The 17,493-nt window shown below is 32.2% G+C and overlaps 1 protein-coding gene across 1 annotated transcript; it reads right to left on the reverse strand.

Moving 5' to 3' along the window:
* Positions 1-106: 106 nt before the first annotated feature.
* Positions 107-16,268, reverse strand: LOC130901520 (aldo-keto reductase family 1 member B1-like). The gene is made up of 6 exons (XM_057812965.1): positions 16,022-16,268; positions 5,721-6,005; positions 4,310-4,510; positions 2,503-2,702; positions 2,212-2,367; positions 107-186 (listed from the first exon to the last, which is right to left on the reverse strand). Exons 1-6 carry the CDS (start codon positions 16,094-16,096, stop codon positions 144-146), a joined length of 960 nt encoding a protein of 319 aa, XP_057668948.1. The 5' UTR covers positions 16,097-16,268; the 3' UTR covers positions 107-143.
* Between the last annotated feature and the right edge of the window lie 1,225 nt (positions 16,269-17,493).

A 17,493-nucleotide genomic window follows, 5' to 3' on the forward strand; every position in this document is an offset into this window, starting at 1 on the left:
AAATTCTCTTCGACGAAGTATGGACTAATGATTCTGTTAATTCAAATTCGACAAATTGTTCTGAATTTGGTACATATAATGAATTTTTACAAATGAAACAAGTTGGTATTGATGACACTTTATTTTTTTAATACAATAATTGATCAGTATTCATCATTGAATGGGTAGTGAGGATGTCCAACAGCCCTGAAAAATAAAATTTACATGATATATAACTAGTAAATGAGAATTCAATGGAATATATTCATGAGAACATAAATATCTAAATCAGTCTACTTATTTTGTGGATGAATTCTATTTTTGATCTCTCTGAATAATGATAACCATCTCAAAATAAAATGACACTAAGATATGTTTCACAATACAAACACGCTGTTAATATTCGCTTTTCTATATGTTCTTTACTGTCCCTCCAAATATCATTATTTACCCAGAAAGTTTCTTTTCACCGTTAGCACCTCAACCATTCATAACCATTACCTTCTCTATTCTTTCCTGTTAGCCTTTGATACATTTTACTTTTCTGGATCTCCATTTTTCATTATTTCAGTTACGACCAAATATATGTCTTCCAGAACTTTTTATTTGATATAATAGAAGTTTTTTTACATACCATGTTACTGTTTCCCGCATTGAAATTTTTAGTTTTCATGATCAAAAATCGTATTTCTTCTCTTAAGCTCTAACATTACGTGAATCAAAAATGAGAATTTTTCAGGAGAGCAAAAGAACTGTGCTTCTTTATATATCGTGATCATAATACGCGTTGTTAGAACTTAAGCGACGATTTCTACTTTTGATTGACCAATGTACTTTCATAATTTTCTCATTCGTGCTCGTTGCTTGTTCATTATCTAATATTCTTAATCAATGGAATGACTTTCAAAAACAAAAAAGGCATTTTTTTGATTTATGCGGAGCTGCAACTTATTCGACGATTTTTACTTTTTAATCACCAATACATTTTCTTAATTTTCTCATTTGTGATCGTTGCTTGTTCATTATCTAATATTCCTTACTAATTTTAATTTATAATTTTCAATTTATGGTTTCTTTTTGTTATAGCCACTTCTATGGTTATGTTCTAAGATCTTCGACAATAATACTTAATAATGAAAGTAAATCCAAATGAGAATCATTTTAAACAACTGAATTTCAAAATTCTGCGAACAGACAAAAAGTGAAGCGATCTTGGGAATTGAGATTTACCATTCCTTCGAGAAGATAGTCCTGAAAACGTTTCTTGAAATTAAAGAATGGATCAGTAAACATTAGATTCATTAGTATCCAATATTGCTGAAAATTTTAGAAACGGTCATCTAAAAGTAGGTTCTAATTCTAACTTAATTTTTAAACAGATTTTTCTACTACAAGTTCTTATAACTCCATCAGTTTAGAGCTTAGTTGAGTGCAAAACACCATGATTTCCTTTAGTGCCCAATTGAATTCCTTTTTGGAAAAGCTGGAACGAGTAATAGACAGACAAAATTGGTATAGTATTGTTGTAATTCTATTCACCCGGACGTTTCTTTCGAATGTCCTTCTTCAATATAATAATTTCAATAGCGTACCATTTGATAAGGCTTTGAAATTTTATACTAGATAAATAATTCCTTTTCATAATTTTTCATTGCCTTTCTATAATTTCATGGAAAACGCTTTCATTCTTTTACGATTTAAACGAGAATTGTAGATTTCAATATGCTTAATTGATTCAATTTCGTTCAAGCAACTCAATCAGTACTCTAACGTTGAATGCTTTTTTGTATACCTAACATTTTCTGAATGTTTTCAACCTGATTCATGGTTGATATACAGTGTTTGGCGACCCATATACACCGGTTTCAAAATTTATTTAGTAAGAGTCTAGACAAAACATCAACAACAAATGTCATGTTGAAAACGTAGAAACAAATTACGTATGCTACAATCATAATATCTTCACACAAAATCCCACTAATTTTCAATCGTTCACAATGTTCGACACTAACATAGTCTAACAAAACTCTCATCAGAAAACTGTAAGCTCAAATACTACGTCCAACAAGTTGGCTCAATCAGAGAAGTTGCAATCGATATACTGCCACTAATACAATCTACTTTGAAGAATAAAAATTTTTGATTTGTTTGTTTCAAATTAACCTCAAACATCATGCTATACTACATATGAAAAGTTCGTTTTCCATTTTATCATACTATCGGATTACTTACTCAACAAACCAACAAACTCTTCCATTACAGTCAAACGTGTCAAATACTGCAACATCTTCAGGAGTCAATTCAAAGTCAAAAATATTTATGTTTTCTGTTATCCTTTTCTTATTGACGGATTTTGGAATTGGAATAACTCCTTGTTGGAAGAGATACCTATAAGATAATACAATTATCAATATATTTTTTGGCGGCAATACAATTAAACCAATGTTTATCAAACTAAAAGCTTTGACTCTAATTATGATCTACTTGTACTATAAAATTTTCAAGTTAAATAATATTTGATACCTCAAAATAACTTGTGCACTGGATTTCTTATATTTTTCGGCAATAGCCTTCACTTTAGGATCTTCAGTAAGAATTGGATCGGTAGGCTTAGCCCATGGTCTATCTGGTGATCCCAAGGGACTGTAAGCTGTTACTGCTATATTTTTGGATTTACAAAATGCGATGAGCTTTTTTTGATTCAAGTACGGGTGACACTCGATCTAAAGATAAAAATAGATTGAACTGAGTAAATAATGAATCAGTTTCCAGAATTTCAGTAGTCATTAATTTAAGGCTTCAAGCTTTTTAGTCGTTTAAAGATTTCGGAGACCGCCAACTTTATATGAATAAACAAATATACAGGTGTTCCGGGAATTCAGGGGTGAATAGATGACGTGAAAATCATGCTGGGACTAAAAAAAAATCTTAACCTAACCATCCCTCATTTCTGAGTTATGTGCATTTAAAGTTGCGAAATCGGAGCTTATATTTGAGTATATTTTCTAAATTATACATTCAAACATACATCGTTGTAGATGCCAAGGAAACCGTTCGTCATAAAGAGACATTCTGATTATTAAGACAAATTCAAACATTTCTAATTGAGCTGCATACTGTTGATCACCGTGTTCCTTGCATAAGGAAAACATTGAAATGTAGGAGAATTTAGGTGGTTAGCCTACAACTTATCAAATGAGAACAAAAAAAACTATAATAAATGTTCGAAGTGGGCACCTTTCTCACAAAGTTCTCGGAGGATATTTATTTGAGCTTGAAAGAGCATTTTAAGATTCTGCCTCATAGCAACACAATTGGATTTCATTATATAGATCATTTCGTTCTTTGTGTTTACCGGTGTTGCATACACCAAGGTATCCTCAAAAAAATTAATTCATTGTTTTAATTCCACCTACTCGGAAAAATATTATTAAGATAATTTTTTACATTATTTAGGAAGATGGTAGGGGCTTCTTCATATACGAACCACATGTCTCTGCGCATGTTTAAAAGAATATCACATAAAATGGTGAGAAATAATTTCGCAGGAAATTCTAAGTATCGCTGACAATTGAGGTTGTGAAATATGGAACTACTGAGATATTACTCACTATTCTTAAAAAACTTGTAGAATAATCAACTAACTTTTTTCATATTTAAATGTTTTCCTTATGTAAGTAACACGATGTTCGACAGTATGCAGTTCAATAAAAAATGTTCGATTGTGTTTTAATACCTCCTGTGAGTATTTCCAATAAAAAATTACAATTTATAATAATTCTCTTCATAATGTCTCTTTATGGCGAACGGTTCCTTGGCATGTGCACCGATCTAAAAATATGCATATCTCGTAAACTATAGATTTTATCAAGTTATTCAAAGAGTTGATAAATAAATAGAAAAATACATTTTTGCTATCTTTAGATTGTACAGGTTGTCCCTGTGAAAGTTACGGATCGTTAACCATTGAGCATGAGTCTCCCCTGGCCTTCAGATGGACATGGACATATGTAATCATCCATTAAGAATTCATAATGTTCGAATCTATAATTTAGAAAATATCCTTAAGTATGTTCTGATTTCGCAACTTTAAATGCCTATAACTCAGAACAAGGGGGGCGTATGAGAAAAGTTCACGTCATCTGCTCACTTCTGAATTTTTTGCATCAAATCCCGGATTAACCCATATATGAATGAGATGCTGATTCTTGGAAACGTGAGTTTTGATGATTAGATGAATCTTGAATCATAAAATTTAGACATGAAATACAATTTACTTCTGGAGAATGAGACGAAAATAGTTGTGAAAACAATGAATAATGGAAATTACCTGATTATTAACAGGTTTGATTGTGGCATTTTCTAATACTCTTTCTAATTGTCTTTTATTGAAGTTGGATACACCAATAGATTTAGCTAAGCCCTTTTTAGCTACTTCTTCCATAGCTTTCCATGTGTCAATATAGTCGACATCACTAAATACACATAGTACGTCATGATCGGGTCGTTTTGGTAGTAATGCACCTCCTTCCTATTAAAAAAAGAGTAGCAGTAGTTTATTTTGAGAAACAATACATTTAAATTCAGTGTGTGCGAGTATATACAACTGTATGTATGTATATTTTGTACCCCGGACAGGGATTAACCTTTAAATAATTCTGAATTACTATGAATTTTGTTGCTTCTTTAAATAATAATGAATGATAATTCATCGTAATCTTTGCTTTGCACGACACGGATACACAAGACCATTTTTTACAATCTTTTAAAATGCTACAAGGGTAAAAATAATGGTTGCACTACAAGTTAAACTAAACTGAGTAGGTTATAAATGGAACACACTTAGTCTTTTTTAACGTAACTTAATAGTCTCCTAATTCTAAAAGAAAATCCTTAAGATGCGAGGTACGGTGATCGATCTGGTTATCCTATTAAACCTTGTCGTCCAAACCATCTAGGATGATATTCCTAATCCAAATACTGCCCAACTGCATTTCAAAGTGTTGAAAAGCAGCATGCTATTGGAATCTTATTTCACAATTAACAAATTCTTCTAAATTATATTTTCCAATGATCAACGGCGATTCAGAAATTTCTCATTAAAAATGAGTACACTGTAGTACAATCACTGGTATTTTATCAGCTAAAGTCCTTATCCTTTCACTATTTGAAGCATTTAACCTTTCGGTTCAGTTCAGTAGTGATGCAAATGACAGAAGATATTTCTTATGCAAGGTGAAAGTATAAGATTTCAGCTCTAGGTTATGTTGTCTTCAGATACTAAGCGATTTTTACGAGCACAGATATTGGTATTTGTTCAAATAAAGCTCTAGATGAATTGTATTGAATTGAAAAGTTTGTTGTTGTATTTGCAAATGCAGGAGATCAAAGAATTCTTGAATTAAGAGTATGAATCGGTAGCACTCATGTTTGGTAGTGCTGAAATAACACTAATTTGTCCCAGGTACAGAAACAGTACTCGTCATCACAGAAAAAAATGTAATATCAACACTAAAAATATCGATTATTGTACCGAATTGTTCAAGAAAGTTAATCATGCAATTATCTGTTAAAGACTATAATACTTTAAGAAAAATGTAATCATTCTTTTTTCGGGAAAAAACTGATTTCACATAAAGTGACATTTGGTTACCTCTAATTAGTGATACAATATCAAAACATTTTGCTGCCACAGAAGTTTCTAGACTCGATAAATACTGAAATGGAAGATAGATAAATACCTTCAAAGCCGCTGGCCAATGAATCAAGTATAAGTCCAAATAATCTAAACACAAATTTTTCAATGATTCTTTCAATGTTGGTTCGACAAGATCAGGTCGCATGAATGAAGGCCACAGTTTACTGGTAATAAATAGCTCTTCTCTTTTGACAACACCGCTAGCAATTTTTTCTTTAAGTGCTGCTCCAACTTCGGCTTCGTTTTCATAGTAATACGCACAGTCGATATGTCTGTAACCAGCATCGATAGCATCTTTTACTGCCTGAGTTACTTCACCTGGTTTCGACTGAAATAAAAATATAATCCATATAATTATTGACAAAACGTTTTGGCTATAAAATCACATAGTTTCTTCAATCTAAAGTCATATAATGGATTAAGTGACCTCGTTTAAGTGAAAACTTGATGTAACAAAAGCTAACCATATTTTCAATGATTCGAATGTATTGAAAAATACTTTCTTGAATTTCAAGTGTGATTAATAATATTTTAATAACTTTCAAGTGTTTGTCTCTCTGTGATTAGAATTGGAGTAAAACTGTTTTTTTCACAGTTATGTTTTTTCCAGATTAACAAGAACCAACACATTAACGTCTGTTCGGATACATCGTGAATGGAATACTTTTTTACTCAATTCAAGCATTGACATTTGAAGTTCAATAACAATACTTGATACTACAATTGATTTCAGACAAGAATAGATTTCATGTTCGGTTATTCTACTTTCCACATCTATGATAAGACTCCTCATTGAACAAATAATGTGATTTTATCCAAGAAATGCTGTATATTTAGTGCATGTGAAAGGAATAATTCAGATTAATGATGAATTAGGATCAGCAAAGATGTTTCTAATCATGACTCCCTTCAAATAAAAAAATAGTATATATGCATGAGTTGTATTATCACAAACATTCACAAGTTTGAACCCATTTTGACATTGTTGATATCCTGTGGAATCTGTCGTATAAAATATATCTTAAACAACGCAGTTTCTGTTTCAAATTAAAAAAAAATCAAAAGGATTCATAGAATTTTAAAATCTGTTGAAATATGTTAATCTGTCTACATAGGGAAGACATCTCCGTATTTAGAAAATAGACTAAGACGTCATCAATAGGATAAAGAAATGAAACTGCATTAACCAACCTTGAAATATCAATAAAACATAAACTCAATTACAAAGATTCAAAAGTTCTTGCAACGGAATCTAATACACGAAAAAGAGACTTTTAAAAAATGGTTCACAATCATGAGAACGAAAAAGCTATAAATGATAAAAAAAGACCCAAATAATTTAGGTAAAATTTATAGCGTATTTTGTAATGTAAATAATTCAATCGATTACTCCTACGAGAGTAAGGATAAATTAAGTTTTTTTTTATTAGAACAAATTTCTATTTTCATTTCATTTTGATATTTATGATGTAGGTGATCTATTGATTGATATAAATAGTCAAATATTTTGATAAAGACTTAAATGAGTCGAAACGACAATTTTTATCGGCCTTTCTAAAATTATTTGAAAGAACTAATTTTAAAACAGAAGATACCTAGAATAAAGAACATTTAAAAGCATAAATATATCGAAAGGTCTAAGAAATAAGATATTAAAGAAAAATTATACAAAAATAGACAAATCCTGTATTTTCTGAGTATAATTTGCGATGTGCTCTTTTGCTTGATTCAAATATGTGAATTAATATGATAGTTTTTTTTTAAATGTCAATATGTACAGTCTATTTTACAGATTCGATAACACGAGAAACCAAATTGTCTCGAATAGGATGTTATTTCAAACAAATTGTTGTAGAGTAGACCAGCTTTTGATAATTTCAAGATCCTTGATTATGACAGATTCTGAGGATAACGTATTGGAGTTGCTCCAATTGACTCATCTTGTCATCAACAGATTTAGAAGTCGTAGATATCATTAATGAATATCAGAGAGAGAATTGAACGTAGAATTGATTTTTGACTGATACCACTATTGAACTATTGATGTATGGATTTGTAGAAGCATTTACGTTGTACTTGATAAGTTGTCGATTTCGAAGGGGATATTAGAACCATTCCAAAAGAATACCACCAACGCGATAACATGGTATTTTATTTATTCAAGTTTCACAATCAAAACACTATAAATTTTATAAGCAAACACAAAATACCAATGTGGTGAACATATTTCTGTCTCTCTCGATTACTTTTGAAAAAAAAATGTGGTAGAGTACAGGCTTCAGATTCATCCCAACCTTCATGAAATGATATTTTCATAGTCGTCTCTAGGCAGTTTGAAAAGAAGTCATATAATTTTCAGGTATTAATTACTACATCAGGTAGACTAGAAAATATTTCTAAATGCATTTAATTCGAATGATGCTTAGATTATGTAGAAGTTTGAATATATTGACTTATCTAAGAAAGAAGTTACTATAGTGATTGTTTTTTAAAATAACAAGAAGGAAAAGGACATAACAAAGTGGATGACAGTCCTATAATCATGAATTCAACGTTGGAATAAGTGAATTGCTAGCAAATGGCAGTATTTTGAACGAAATAAATTCATATTTTATTATCTCTTCACTTTATTTTAAATGAAATAATTATTTTACTTTTTCACCACATTCTATTTAACTATCAACTAATTCCGATTATTTTCTAAAAACAACAATGAAAATTGGTAAAATAAGAATAAGTATAAGTATAAATGATTTACTAAGTACTTTTAAATTAAAATAGGTTTCGACTGGCTAAATTATTCTAGTCCATTGACTTATAATGATTTCACCACTTTCTTCTAGCTTGCATAAAACGAAACTTCCTTTTTCTTTTGGTATGTACAGAAACGAATTGATAGGATAGGATCTGTGCTTGTAATTTTAGTAATATTCTCAACAAAAATAATTCCTCCTTCCATATCACCACCTAGTGATTTATCTCAGTATTTATATTTTTTCACCTTGAATATATAAATATTTCCAATAATTAACGATTATTTCTACTATCAGGTTATTTATCATTAGCAGTGCACTTCAGCTTTTTTAACATAATCTGATTTATATTATTATTTAATTATCTAATTCCCAGTTCAAGAGCTGACAACATATTTTAGGCTAGCGGCTTTAGACAAGGTAGAAGGATTTGAATTGTATATTGAAATATCCGTAGTATACGAAATAGATTCAGGTTGACAGGATGCGGTTATTTTACTGTATGTGAGGATTGCTACTTATGTTTTGAAATAGCAAATAAAAACAAATATTTATGATGAGATATGGCTCTATCATTCTAAAAAATATTCTCTATTGATATCAATACACTTTTGCATGCGTTTGAACGAACTGTCGAAGCATTTCTTCCATTCCAATTGTGGTACCTCCAAAACATGTGATTCAAAAACATTATCTTCTTCAGGTGTCGAAAAACATTAACCTCGCAATATATTTTTGATCTGCGGGAATAAGGAGAATTCATTGGGTTCCAAACAACGGATGACCCTTCAATTTGATTTGTTGGATTTGGCTATTGTTCAAAAATCCATACTGTCGATTGTTGTTTTGTTTCGGGTTCATGTGCATAGATACATGATTAGTTGTCTGTGATGTTGTTAAAGACGTATTTTGAAGCACCGCGATAGAATTTTATCACCAATTCTTCACACCAACCCACAAGATTGTCAAATTATGCGGTATCCAACGCGAACGAATCTTTTTGACAATCAAATGTTCATGTAATATTCAATGTATGCCAGTGGAACTAATGCCCAACTATCCCTCAATCTCATTGTAAGTCAGATGACGAACTTGCAATATCAGTTTACACACAGCATTGAATTTTTCTAGTACGACAGCCGATTTTGGGCGACCTTCGCGGAATTTATCCTATAGCAAACAGCGACTACGAATGCATTCGGATATCCAGCGATGTAAGGAGGTTTGTTACCAAAAGTCAAAGCGAGTTAATCGGCACATTGCAAGATGAATGTTACAAGTATCTGTAAGCAACCAAACTTACACTCATATGACAACATATACTGAGTACGTTCATCATTGAAATTGTCATAGTCAATTTATGTGAAATTTATGATGGTACTGTCAGTAAGTTTAAGTAGCAACTCTCGTATAAGTTTTTCAAACAAAGTTTTAATAAGCAACGCGACTTCTCTAAACTCATGAATGTTTGACGAAAGTATCTCTCAGATAATCTATAATCATAACATGTATTGTTATTTAAAAATAGTAATGCCTTCAGAGCCATGAATAAGTACTTCTAAGCTGAAGAAATCGATGGTGTAGATTGGTCTGCTTAAGATCCTGTTGTAAGCCCTGGGATTTCCATATTTTGAATATGTTTAGGATATATTTTCTAAGAAAATTGGAGTACACTTACAAGTTGCTTCATTGGAAAAAAGTTCTTAATTATTCATCTAGTAAAAAGCATACGCAGTATAATATACCAATACAATTTCACTTGTGTTTCCTCTATGAAAAAAAGCTGAAATTTCATAAAACGATGAAAAAACAGACAAACAATCAGTGTTTATTGACTTTCAAAACTAATAAATTTGATTATGAGTATAATATATTGATAGCAGCAATCACTTATGGTGCATTTATTACAACTAGTGTATCTCTACTATCATATGTTGAGACAAGAAGTGACAGTTCCTGCTTACCATGCTATAGTAGCAGAGACAGTGAAATTGTGTTAAAAGTTGATGTTTAACAATATATTAACATTAAGTTTTCTTTCACGTTCCAAAGAAGCTCACGAAATAGATCTACCGTGATGATTTAGTTACTTTGAAAACTGATAATAAGTGATATAAGCGATATAAATGTCTGGGAACAGTCAGGAGAAACTTTTTCTTTCAAACAGGTTATTAATTATTCGAGAACTTTATTAAGAGCTTGGAATATCGTATAGGTAAGAAACCGATCAATGGTTTCTTCTTAATTATAACTAAGCGACGTGTCTCATGTGCCTTTTAATTCTTACGCTTGTGACATCTAGAAGTTTTCCTGTCTTCCACATTGGCATTACACACCAGATTTCTAGCTTTCTCCAAAAATTGATACTCTACTGAAAATAAAACATTTTGGCATCCTTTTTGACATTGAGAATGCCACGAAGGCGTATTTTTTTATCACGACTTTTAAGTCGGATTCCTATAAGTACTGAATTACGATATAAAAACAGATAATGTTATTGATACCATTCTCATATTCCTTTTTTGCATACGAAATTAATTCAAATACTTCAAAAGAACGAATATAAGTTTGTTTTCTTAAGATAAGATATGAAATTGAAAATAATATATTTATTCATATCATTCATAGTATTACGTAAGATTGATACAGACTAAAATTTCAAAATCTTATTTGAGGAAATAGTAAAATAACTAAATTGATATTAGAATGAATTAACATATAGCTAGCACAATGAATTATTAGGGGAGTCTTGCAATTAATGATGCTAGTACGGACACAGTACGAAATTTGTGCTGAAAGTATCGTCATGAATCCTCGGAGTAGGGCGAAGTTACATAACTTGATGCTTCGTTAAATATTTAATATCGTGTTGAAGCACACTGCTTGTCCGAAGTGTGCCGTTTTCTGAATTCTGAATTCGTTACGCAATACAAAAACAATGAATATTATTTCCACTTTAACGCATTTCTTTGGTCTGAGTAATTAAGAAAGCTTCTTCCTTCGTGGATACTGTCCTTTTTTGTATCATAGCCGATAGATCACTACTAATATTTTAGTTAATCTTTCAGCAAAACTTGATACAAATTCCTCGATACAATTTTCTTCTTCTTCCTACTTAAAAATAACAAAGACACCGTCAACAAACACACATCGTTTACGAACTAACACATTCGCAACTTCGTATAAAAATGATTTCGTACACACTTACTATGCCTAACAGAAATTGCTCGAGAGATTTAATAAAGCTTGTGTATAGCATTTTAAAAAAATTTCATAGAATTCTATTAAATTGGATCTTAAATAATCAATCAGTATCAGACTGATCACAAACATATATCCATACTAGTGTCTGACTATTATGCATGGTAAAAAGTTCTCATAATCAGTATTGAATTGAATATAATGATATTAGAGAGTAACTATAAAAATTACGGAATTACGGAGTTATTTGCCAACAAAACTGACAATCTTTATATTGTGGAGTGATTCTATTTTTGAGAAAATAATTCAGAAATGAAGAAATTCGACTTTATTATAGACATCAACTTCAGAACCTGTAACACGGAGATGTGGTGGAGAGCCAGGATCCTCAATGTAAGTAAGATAATGTGAAATATAGCATAACGTTAAGCAATTAGGAAGTGGATCGTATTAAGTCATTGTTGAGTTTTACCGGCTGTAAAACTCTTTTGTGGTATAAAACTAAAGTTTTCTCAGTGTTTGTACAGAGCCATGGTAGAATGTGAAGCTTGTATATCTGGATCACTTCAGGTTACTCTGGTGTCTGCAAATAAACTGAATTTATCACTAATTCTAAGTCTGTGACATCATTATTGAGTACCAAAGAAAGAATTGGACCTAAAATTAACCTCGAGGGACCCCATTGCCAATTTGTAAACATTAAAAGTGAGATACAAACCAAGGAACACCTCGAAAGCCATAATACTCTGGTTTATTAATCAAAATTTCATGATAAACACAATCGAAGCCCTTAGTGAAATCACAAAAAACCGAAACCTGTGAAACTTATTATGAAATGAAGCATATACTTCATTATCTATCGTTCCATTGGAGCCTTTTGGAATGATAATTTGCAGATTGTTTATAGCATATATTAATGTGTTCTGTTACCATGTGATAGTCAACAAAAACGATAAGGAATAATATTTGTTGACCTATTTGAATCATTAGGTCAAAAAATGGTTTTGAATTTAACAATTTCAAATTTCAAAGCATGTGATTAAATTATTTATACCGTGCGTCCATGAAGTAACGTAACTTGCCAATATTTGTTTCTCTAGTAGGTTCACAGAACAAGTTTAATGATAGTGTTTTGTGTAGAATTTAGGCTATCTGTATGTCTTGATTCTAATTATACAGATAGAAATAACCCACAGACATATTTTTTTAAATATCATAACATGTAAATTTTACAATTCCTCGTCATCCATTGAATCAGTAATTATCTTCTTTTATTCGACAATCTATCATAAAAAGCTAAGTCGGAACGATGCAATTGCTGATTTGATGTTTCAAAGAATCTCAATCAGATTTTATTCTGTACGCAATGGTTCAAAGATATCCTCAAAAAAGGGTCACAAAGCGATGAATCTAAAAATGTGTTTGGTAATTCTATTGTGCCCCTTCTTTAAATCCATTCATCTGGTGAAACTTAATTTAAGTAATTTCGAATAGCAATACTGAAGTATATTGTTGCACTATCTTTCTGAAAACCATTGTAATTGGAACTATTTTTTTTATCGCAGGATCTATGCAATTTCTGAACAAATCTGAATACATTGGTCGATACAAATAGCTACGCTATTGCAAACATCCATTCCCAAAAACCACCAGTTGACTCAGTGATTTTGTATGGTGAATACGTGTGTTAAGTGCAGATAATACGAACTAAGGTAGTCAGGTAAGACTCTGACGTTTTCTAGACACAGCCTCTAATGTTTTATGAAGTAAAATACCCGCACATAAAAGAATTGCGTTCATCAACGCAAATTTGATTGTGCGGAGATTATCCGTTTTATTTCTGTTCTAAGAAGTACGGCTTGATATTCTATTTTTAGGTATTTAGGAATTTCAGATCAAGATAGGAAAACCAAAATCTAGGCGTTGAGCCTGAAAAATAGGGAACCATGTGATACAGGTACTTCAGTAGAAAGAAATAGGAGAAAGTTCGAAGCAATAATATGGAAATAGGAACAAGAAAACGGGATCCAAAATAGGAGGATAGAAGAGTGAAAGAAGAAATCAAAGCTCTAAATGAGAGAATGGATTCAAATATGTCAAAAATTATGGAAAGATTTGAAGCAAAACAAAAAAGCGGAAGAGGACGATCGCTCCAGCATCATAGATAATAAAAGAGAGAAGATTGGATGCGAGAGCCTTAAAAGTCAAATAATGGAAGCCAGAAGATCTGAAGAAAGACAAACGGATGACGCCGGAGAAAAGGCCACTTCCATTAATATTAAAGTCTATACTTTTATGGACAGCAATACAGATGGAGCAAGTGCGGAGGGAAATCGGTACCCAGCGCAAAACGGGAATCCACACGGAGAAAATCACAACACCAACAAAAGAAAATTTCAATAAAACTAAAATGCTATTGAGCGAATAGAAAGAAGAGATTGAGTGGTATACTCAACGAAGAAAAAGATAGGAAGCTAGTCGTAAAAGAACTGGCAGAAAACACCCCCACGTCGGACGTTGAAATACAGCTGAGGGAAAATGGACTAAAGCCAAAGAGAGTATAGCTATTGACGAGCTGTACACAGTAAAACGCGAAAACAGCCGAAAATTACTACTAATATTCATGGTAATAATAGAGCCTGTAGAAGAGCAGTCCTACAACAAAACTGATATACCTATGCCACACAAAGAAAAGTGTGATTGAGGAAAGGATAAACACGACGGACCTGTACAATGCTACAGGTTCTAAGGCTTCCACCAAAGACAAAGCACGTGCACCTCGTGAGATTCGCGGAAGCGCATAGGGCAGTGGACTCCACCTTCGGCAAATTTGAGGAGCCAAAACGTAGAGACTGCGGAGGAGCGCACTCAGCGGGGGTGCCCGAAAAGTCCGAAGAACACATCAAAAAATAAACCAGCCACAATAACAACACAACCAGGAGGCAGCTACAGCAGAACAAGGAACGCCTGAGCTATTAAGTATGCTGCAGAATATGCAGACAATCATACTCGTAGCAATGCTGATCGCCCAACATGTGATGAAAAATGGAGAACGACAGCATTGATAGATTAAATTAAGTCAGTATAAAATTCATCAAATATACAAAAAGACATACCAAACAAATACAAAAAAAAAACAAATAAAGAACCTAGGTTTTCCGAGGCAACCCACAAGAGGACAACTCTCGACACAGTAGCACCACACGTTAACTCCACACATAAACAAGTGCCGAGTTTTACATTAGGGGCCGCTGTAAAGAAGGCAAAAGACCACTTGGATTAGATCCATTCTTGCCCTAAAAGTTTGAAAAGGGTTTACCCAAGACAGCGAAAACACACGAACACATTGAGATTTCCAGGCCAAGAAGACAAGAGTGTATAGCCAACAGGCTAACTTTTAATAAAAACATATGACTCCCTAAACCTGCCATAAAACTCAAGGGATAGAAAGGAGTCCACGCGTGAGCCTGCGATGCGAACGAGGATGAGGACCTGTTGAAAAGACAGGGGGTGGTGGAATGTCCTTCTCCGCATCCATCCGAGAATTTATCTTGGGATTCTTATGGAAACGGGCTATCTCACGACCGCATGTGTGGGTGTGTGCTATTTCCAATATCTAGAATTGTGATCATCAAATGTATCAACATAAATGTGGATTCGTCCAAAAAGACTATATTATTTATAATATGACCATTTGCAGCTACCTATTGCTTTATGATTTTTCAAAATACAATTCTGCAATCATGATCATCTTCATATAATTCTTATAGGTACTAACGTTACTTTATACAGATTCTGTCTAATGTTGTTGAAGACAGATAAAATCATAATGTAATACAAAATTTCACACAACGTACAAGCACTCTCTCTAGTTACGGTTTCTTGTTGGCCATTTTTAGGGTAATTTTTAGATGAACCTACTTCCTCCAAAAGTGCCGCAATCATCCAAATTGAAGTTTTGTTAATTTGGTTGTGACTTGAACCGTTATTGTTCACTATTAGTGAACATATCTCTAAAATTTGAAATTACAATGAACACATCCCAACAAAAACAATGAAAAATAATAACATATAACATTTAAACATAGATAATGTCTACTTCAGAGATGAATTTAAAATTATGCGACATCGGTAATGTATATGTAATTCAATAGATTACGAAAGAATGAATTGTACTTCTTAGAGGCAAATACAGATGGTGCTAATTATTAAAAAACAATCATAAAATAAGTGAGCAACTCTATGAACACTGTATAATTATATTAGAAGTAAAAATGAAAACAAGCAATCGAGAATAATAAAAGCACGCACCTAACATGTGAATGGAACTAATCTAATAATATCACAGCCACAGGCGTCACAAATAACAATGATTACTGTTAATACGTACTTTCCACGTGCCCAGGCCAAATGCCGGAATTGTTCTTCCATTATTCAATTTAATTAATGGTACTCTACTGGCCATATCGAGATCAAATTACCGTCGCGGATTCAAAGGAATAACTAAATTTTCAGAAGAGTGAACCTTGTAAAATATATCTCACTTCATTAGTTATTCAAGGCTACGTTAAAAATACTCTAGTCGAGACTTTGATACAATGTTATCGGTAAATAGTAGACATTACATTAATAGTGATAAGGTTATATAATGATTTAATCACACCATACTACGAAAAATATTTTGGAAATTACGAGGGTTATCCGAAAAGCTTCTGACCTAAACTACAGTTTAGAAATATATTTGCGCATGTGTTGACAAATTTCTAATAAGATTTCAGTCATTTTGAATTTTTAGTTTCTGTTCAAAAAAAGCCAATATCAAGGCGAGAACTAATTAAATTTCATATCAAATACCGTTTTAATTGCATTTGTTTGTTATAAAATGTTGGTAAACAAATTCTATTTCAGCCTCTATTGTTCTATGTTTATTATTTTTGCAGTAAAGTTAGTCATCCTCTGTGTGTACCTCTATTTCACCTTAATTTTTTTAAATTTTATTTTCCACCAGTACTTTATTTGTTCCCTTTAAGCCTAATACCTCTCCGATTATTTTTATATCTTATTTCTCATTTTCCTGCTTTCCTATTTGAGGACCACCCTAAACGTGAGGCCCCCGAAATTTTATGCACAAAATCTAGCGATTAAAAAGAGTTTGGTGAGCAGTGAGATATGGACACATGGCTATAACATACAGGGATCTTTAAAAGGTTCTAACCTCAAAATATAACCTTCTTCCCAACTTATACAGCTTCGAACCTAAATTTAAATTCGTCTTCTCTAATAGGTGAAACTTGGAACATAATTATTCTGATTTCCTAAACCCAAAATGGAAGATTGGTATACGATTGAGTAAAAAATACTATTGGGAAGAGCCCCAATCTTTAAAACAGCAATTTGAGCCTATACTCGACATTCAATCGACCAAAATCACAGGAACAAACAAATCTAAATTTGCTGAGATAATGGGCAAGCTCTCAGGGTGGCAGTTACCATCTTTAAGGTGGTACAAAACTGTATCGAGCGACTTGTGAATAAACAACTATGTGAAACTTGGGGGCCATCCATAAATTACGTCACACAAATTTCAGGACTTTTTAACCCCTCCCCCCTCCTTGTCACAGGTTGTCACAATTTCAAAACCCCCTTCCCCCTGATGTGACGTCACACATTTTTCAAATTTATATATTTATTCAAAAATAATCAAAAGAAAACAGTTATTTTTATTTTTTTCTTACTTTTATTATATAATCTTTGATAAAATTAACATAAAGAAGTCAAATATTTTAGACAACAGAAAAACAAACGACTAGTTAGGAAGCAACAAACGACTAATTAAATTTTGCGTGATGAATTTTGAATTTT

Source organism: Diorhabda carinulata, chromosome X (assembly GCF_026250575.1).
Source record: "Diorhabda carinulata isolate Delta chromosome X, icDioCari1.1, whole genome shotgun sequence".
Lineage (NCBI taxonomy): Eukaryota > Metazoa > Arthropoda > Insecta > Coleoptera > Chrysomelidae > Diorhabda > Diorhabda carinulata.

Coding starts and splice junctions, on each gene's coding strand:
- LOC130901520 (XM_057812965.1), bottom strand. CDS start 16,096: ATGGCCAGTAGAGTACCATTAATTAAATTGAATAATGGAAGAACAATT. Junction 6,006..16,021: donor TTGGCCTGGGCACGTGGAAA/GTACGTATTAAC, acceptor TTTTTATTTCAG/TCGAAACCAGGTGAAGTAAC. Junction 187..2,211: donor AGAGTTTGTTGGTTTGTTGA/GTAAGTAATCCG, acceptor TTTATTTTTCAG/GGCTGTTGGACATCCTCACT.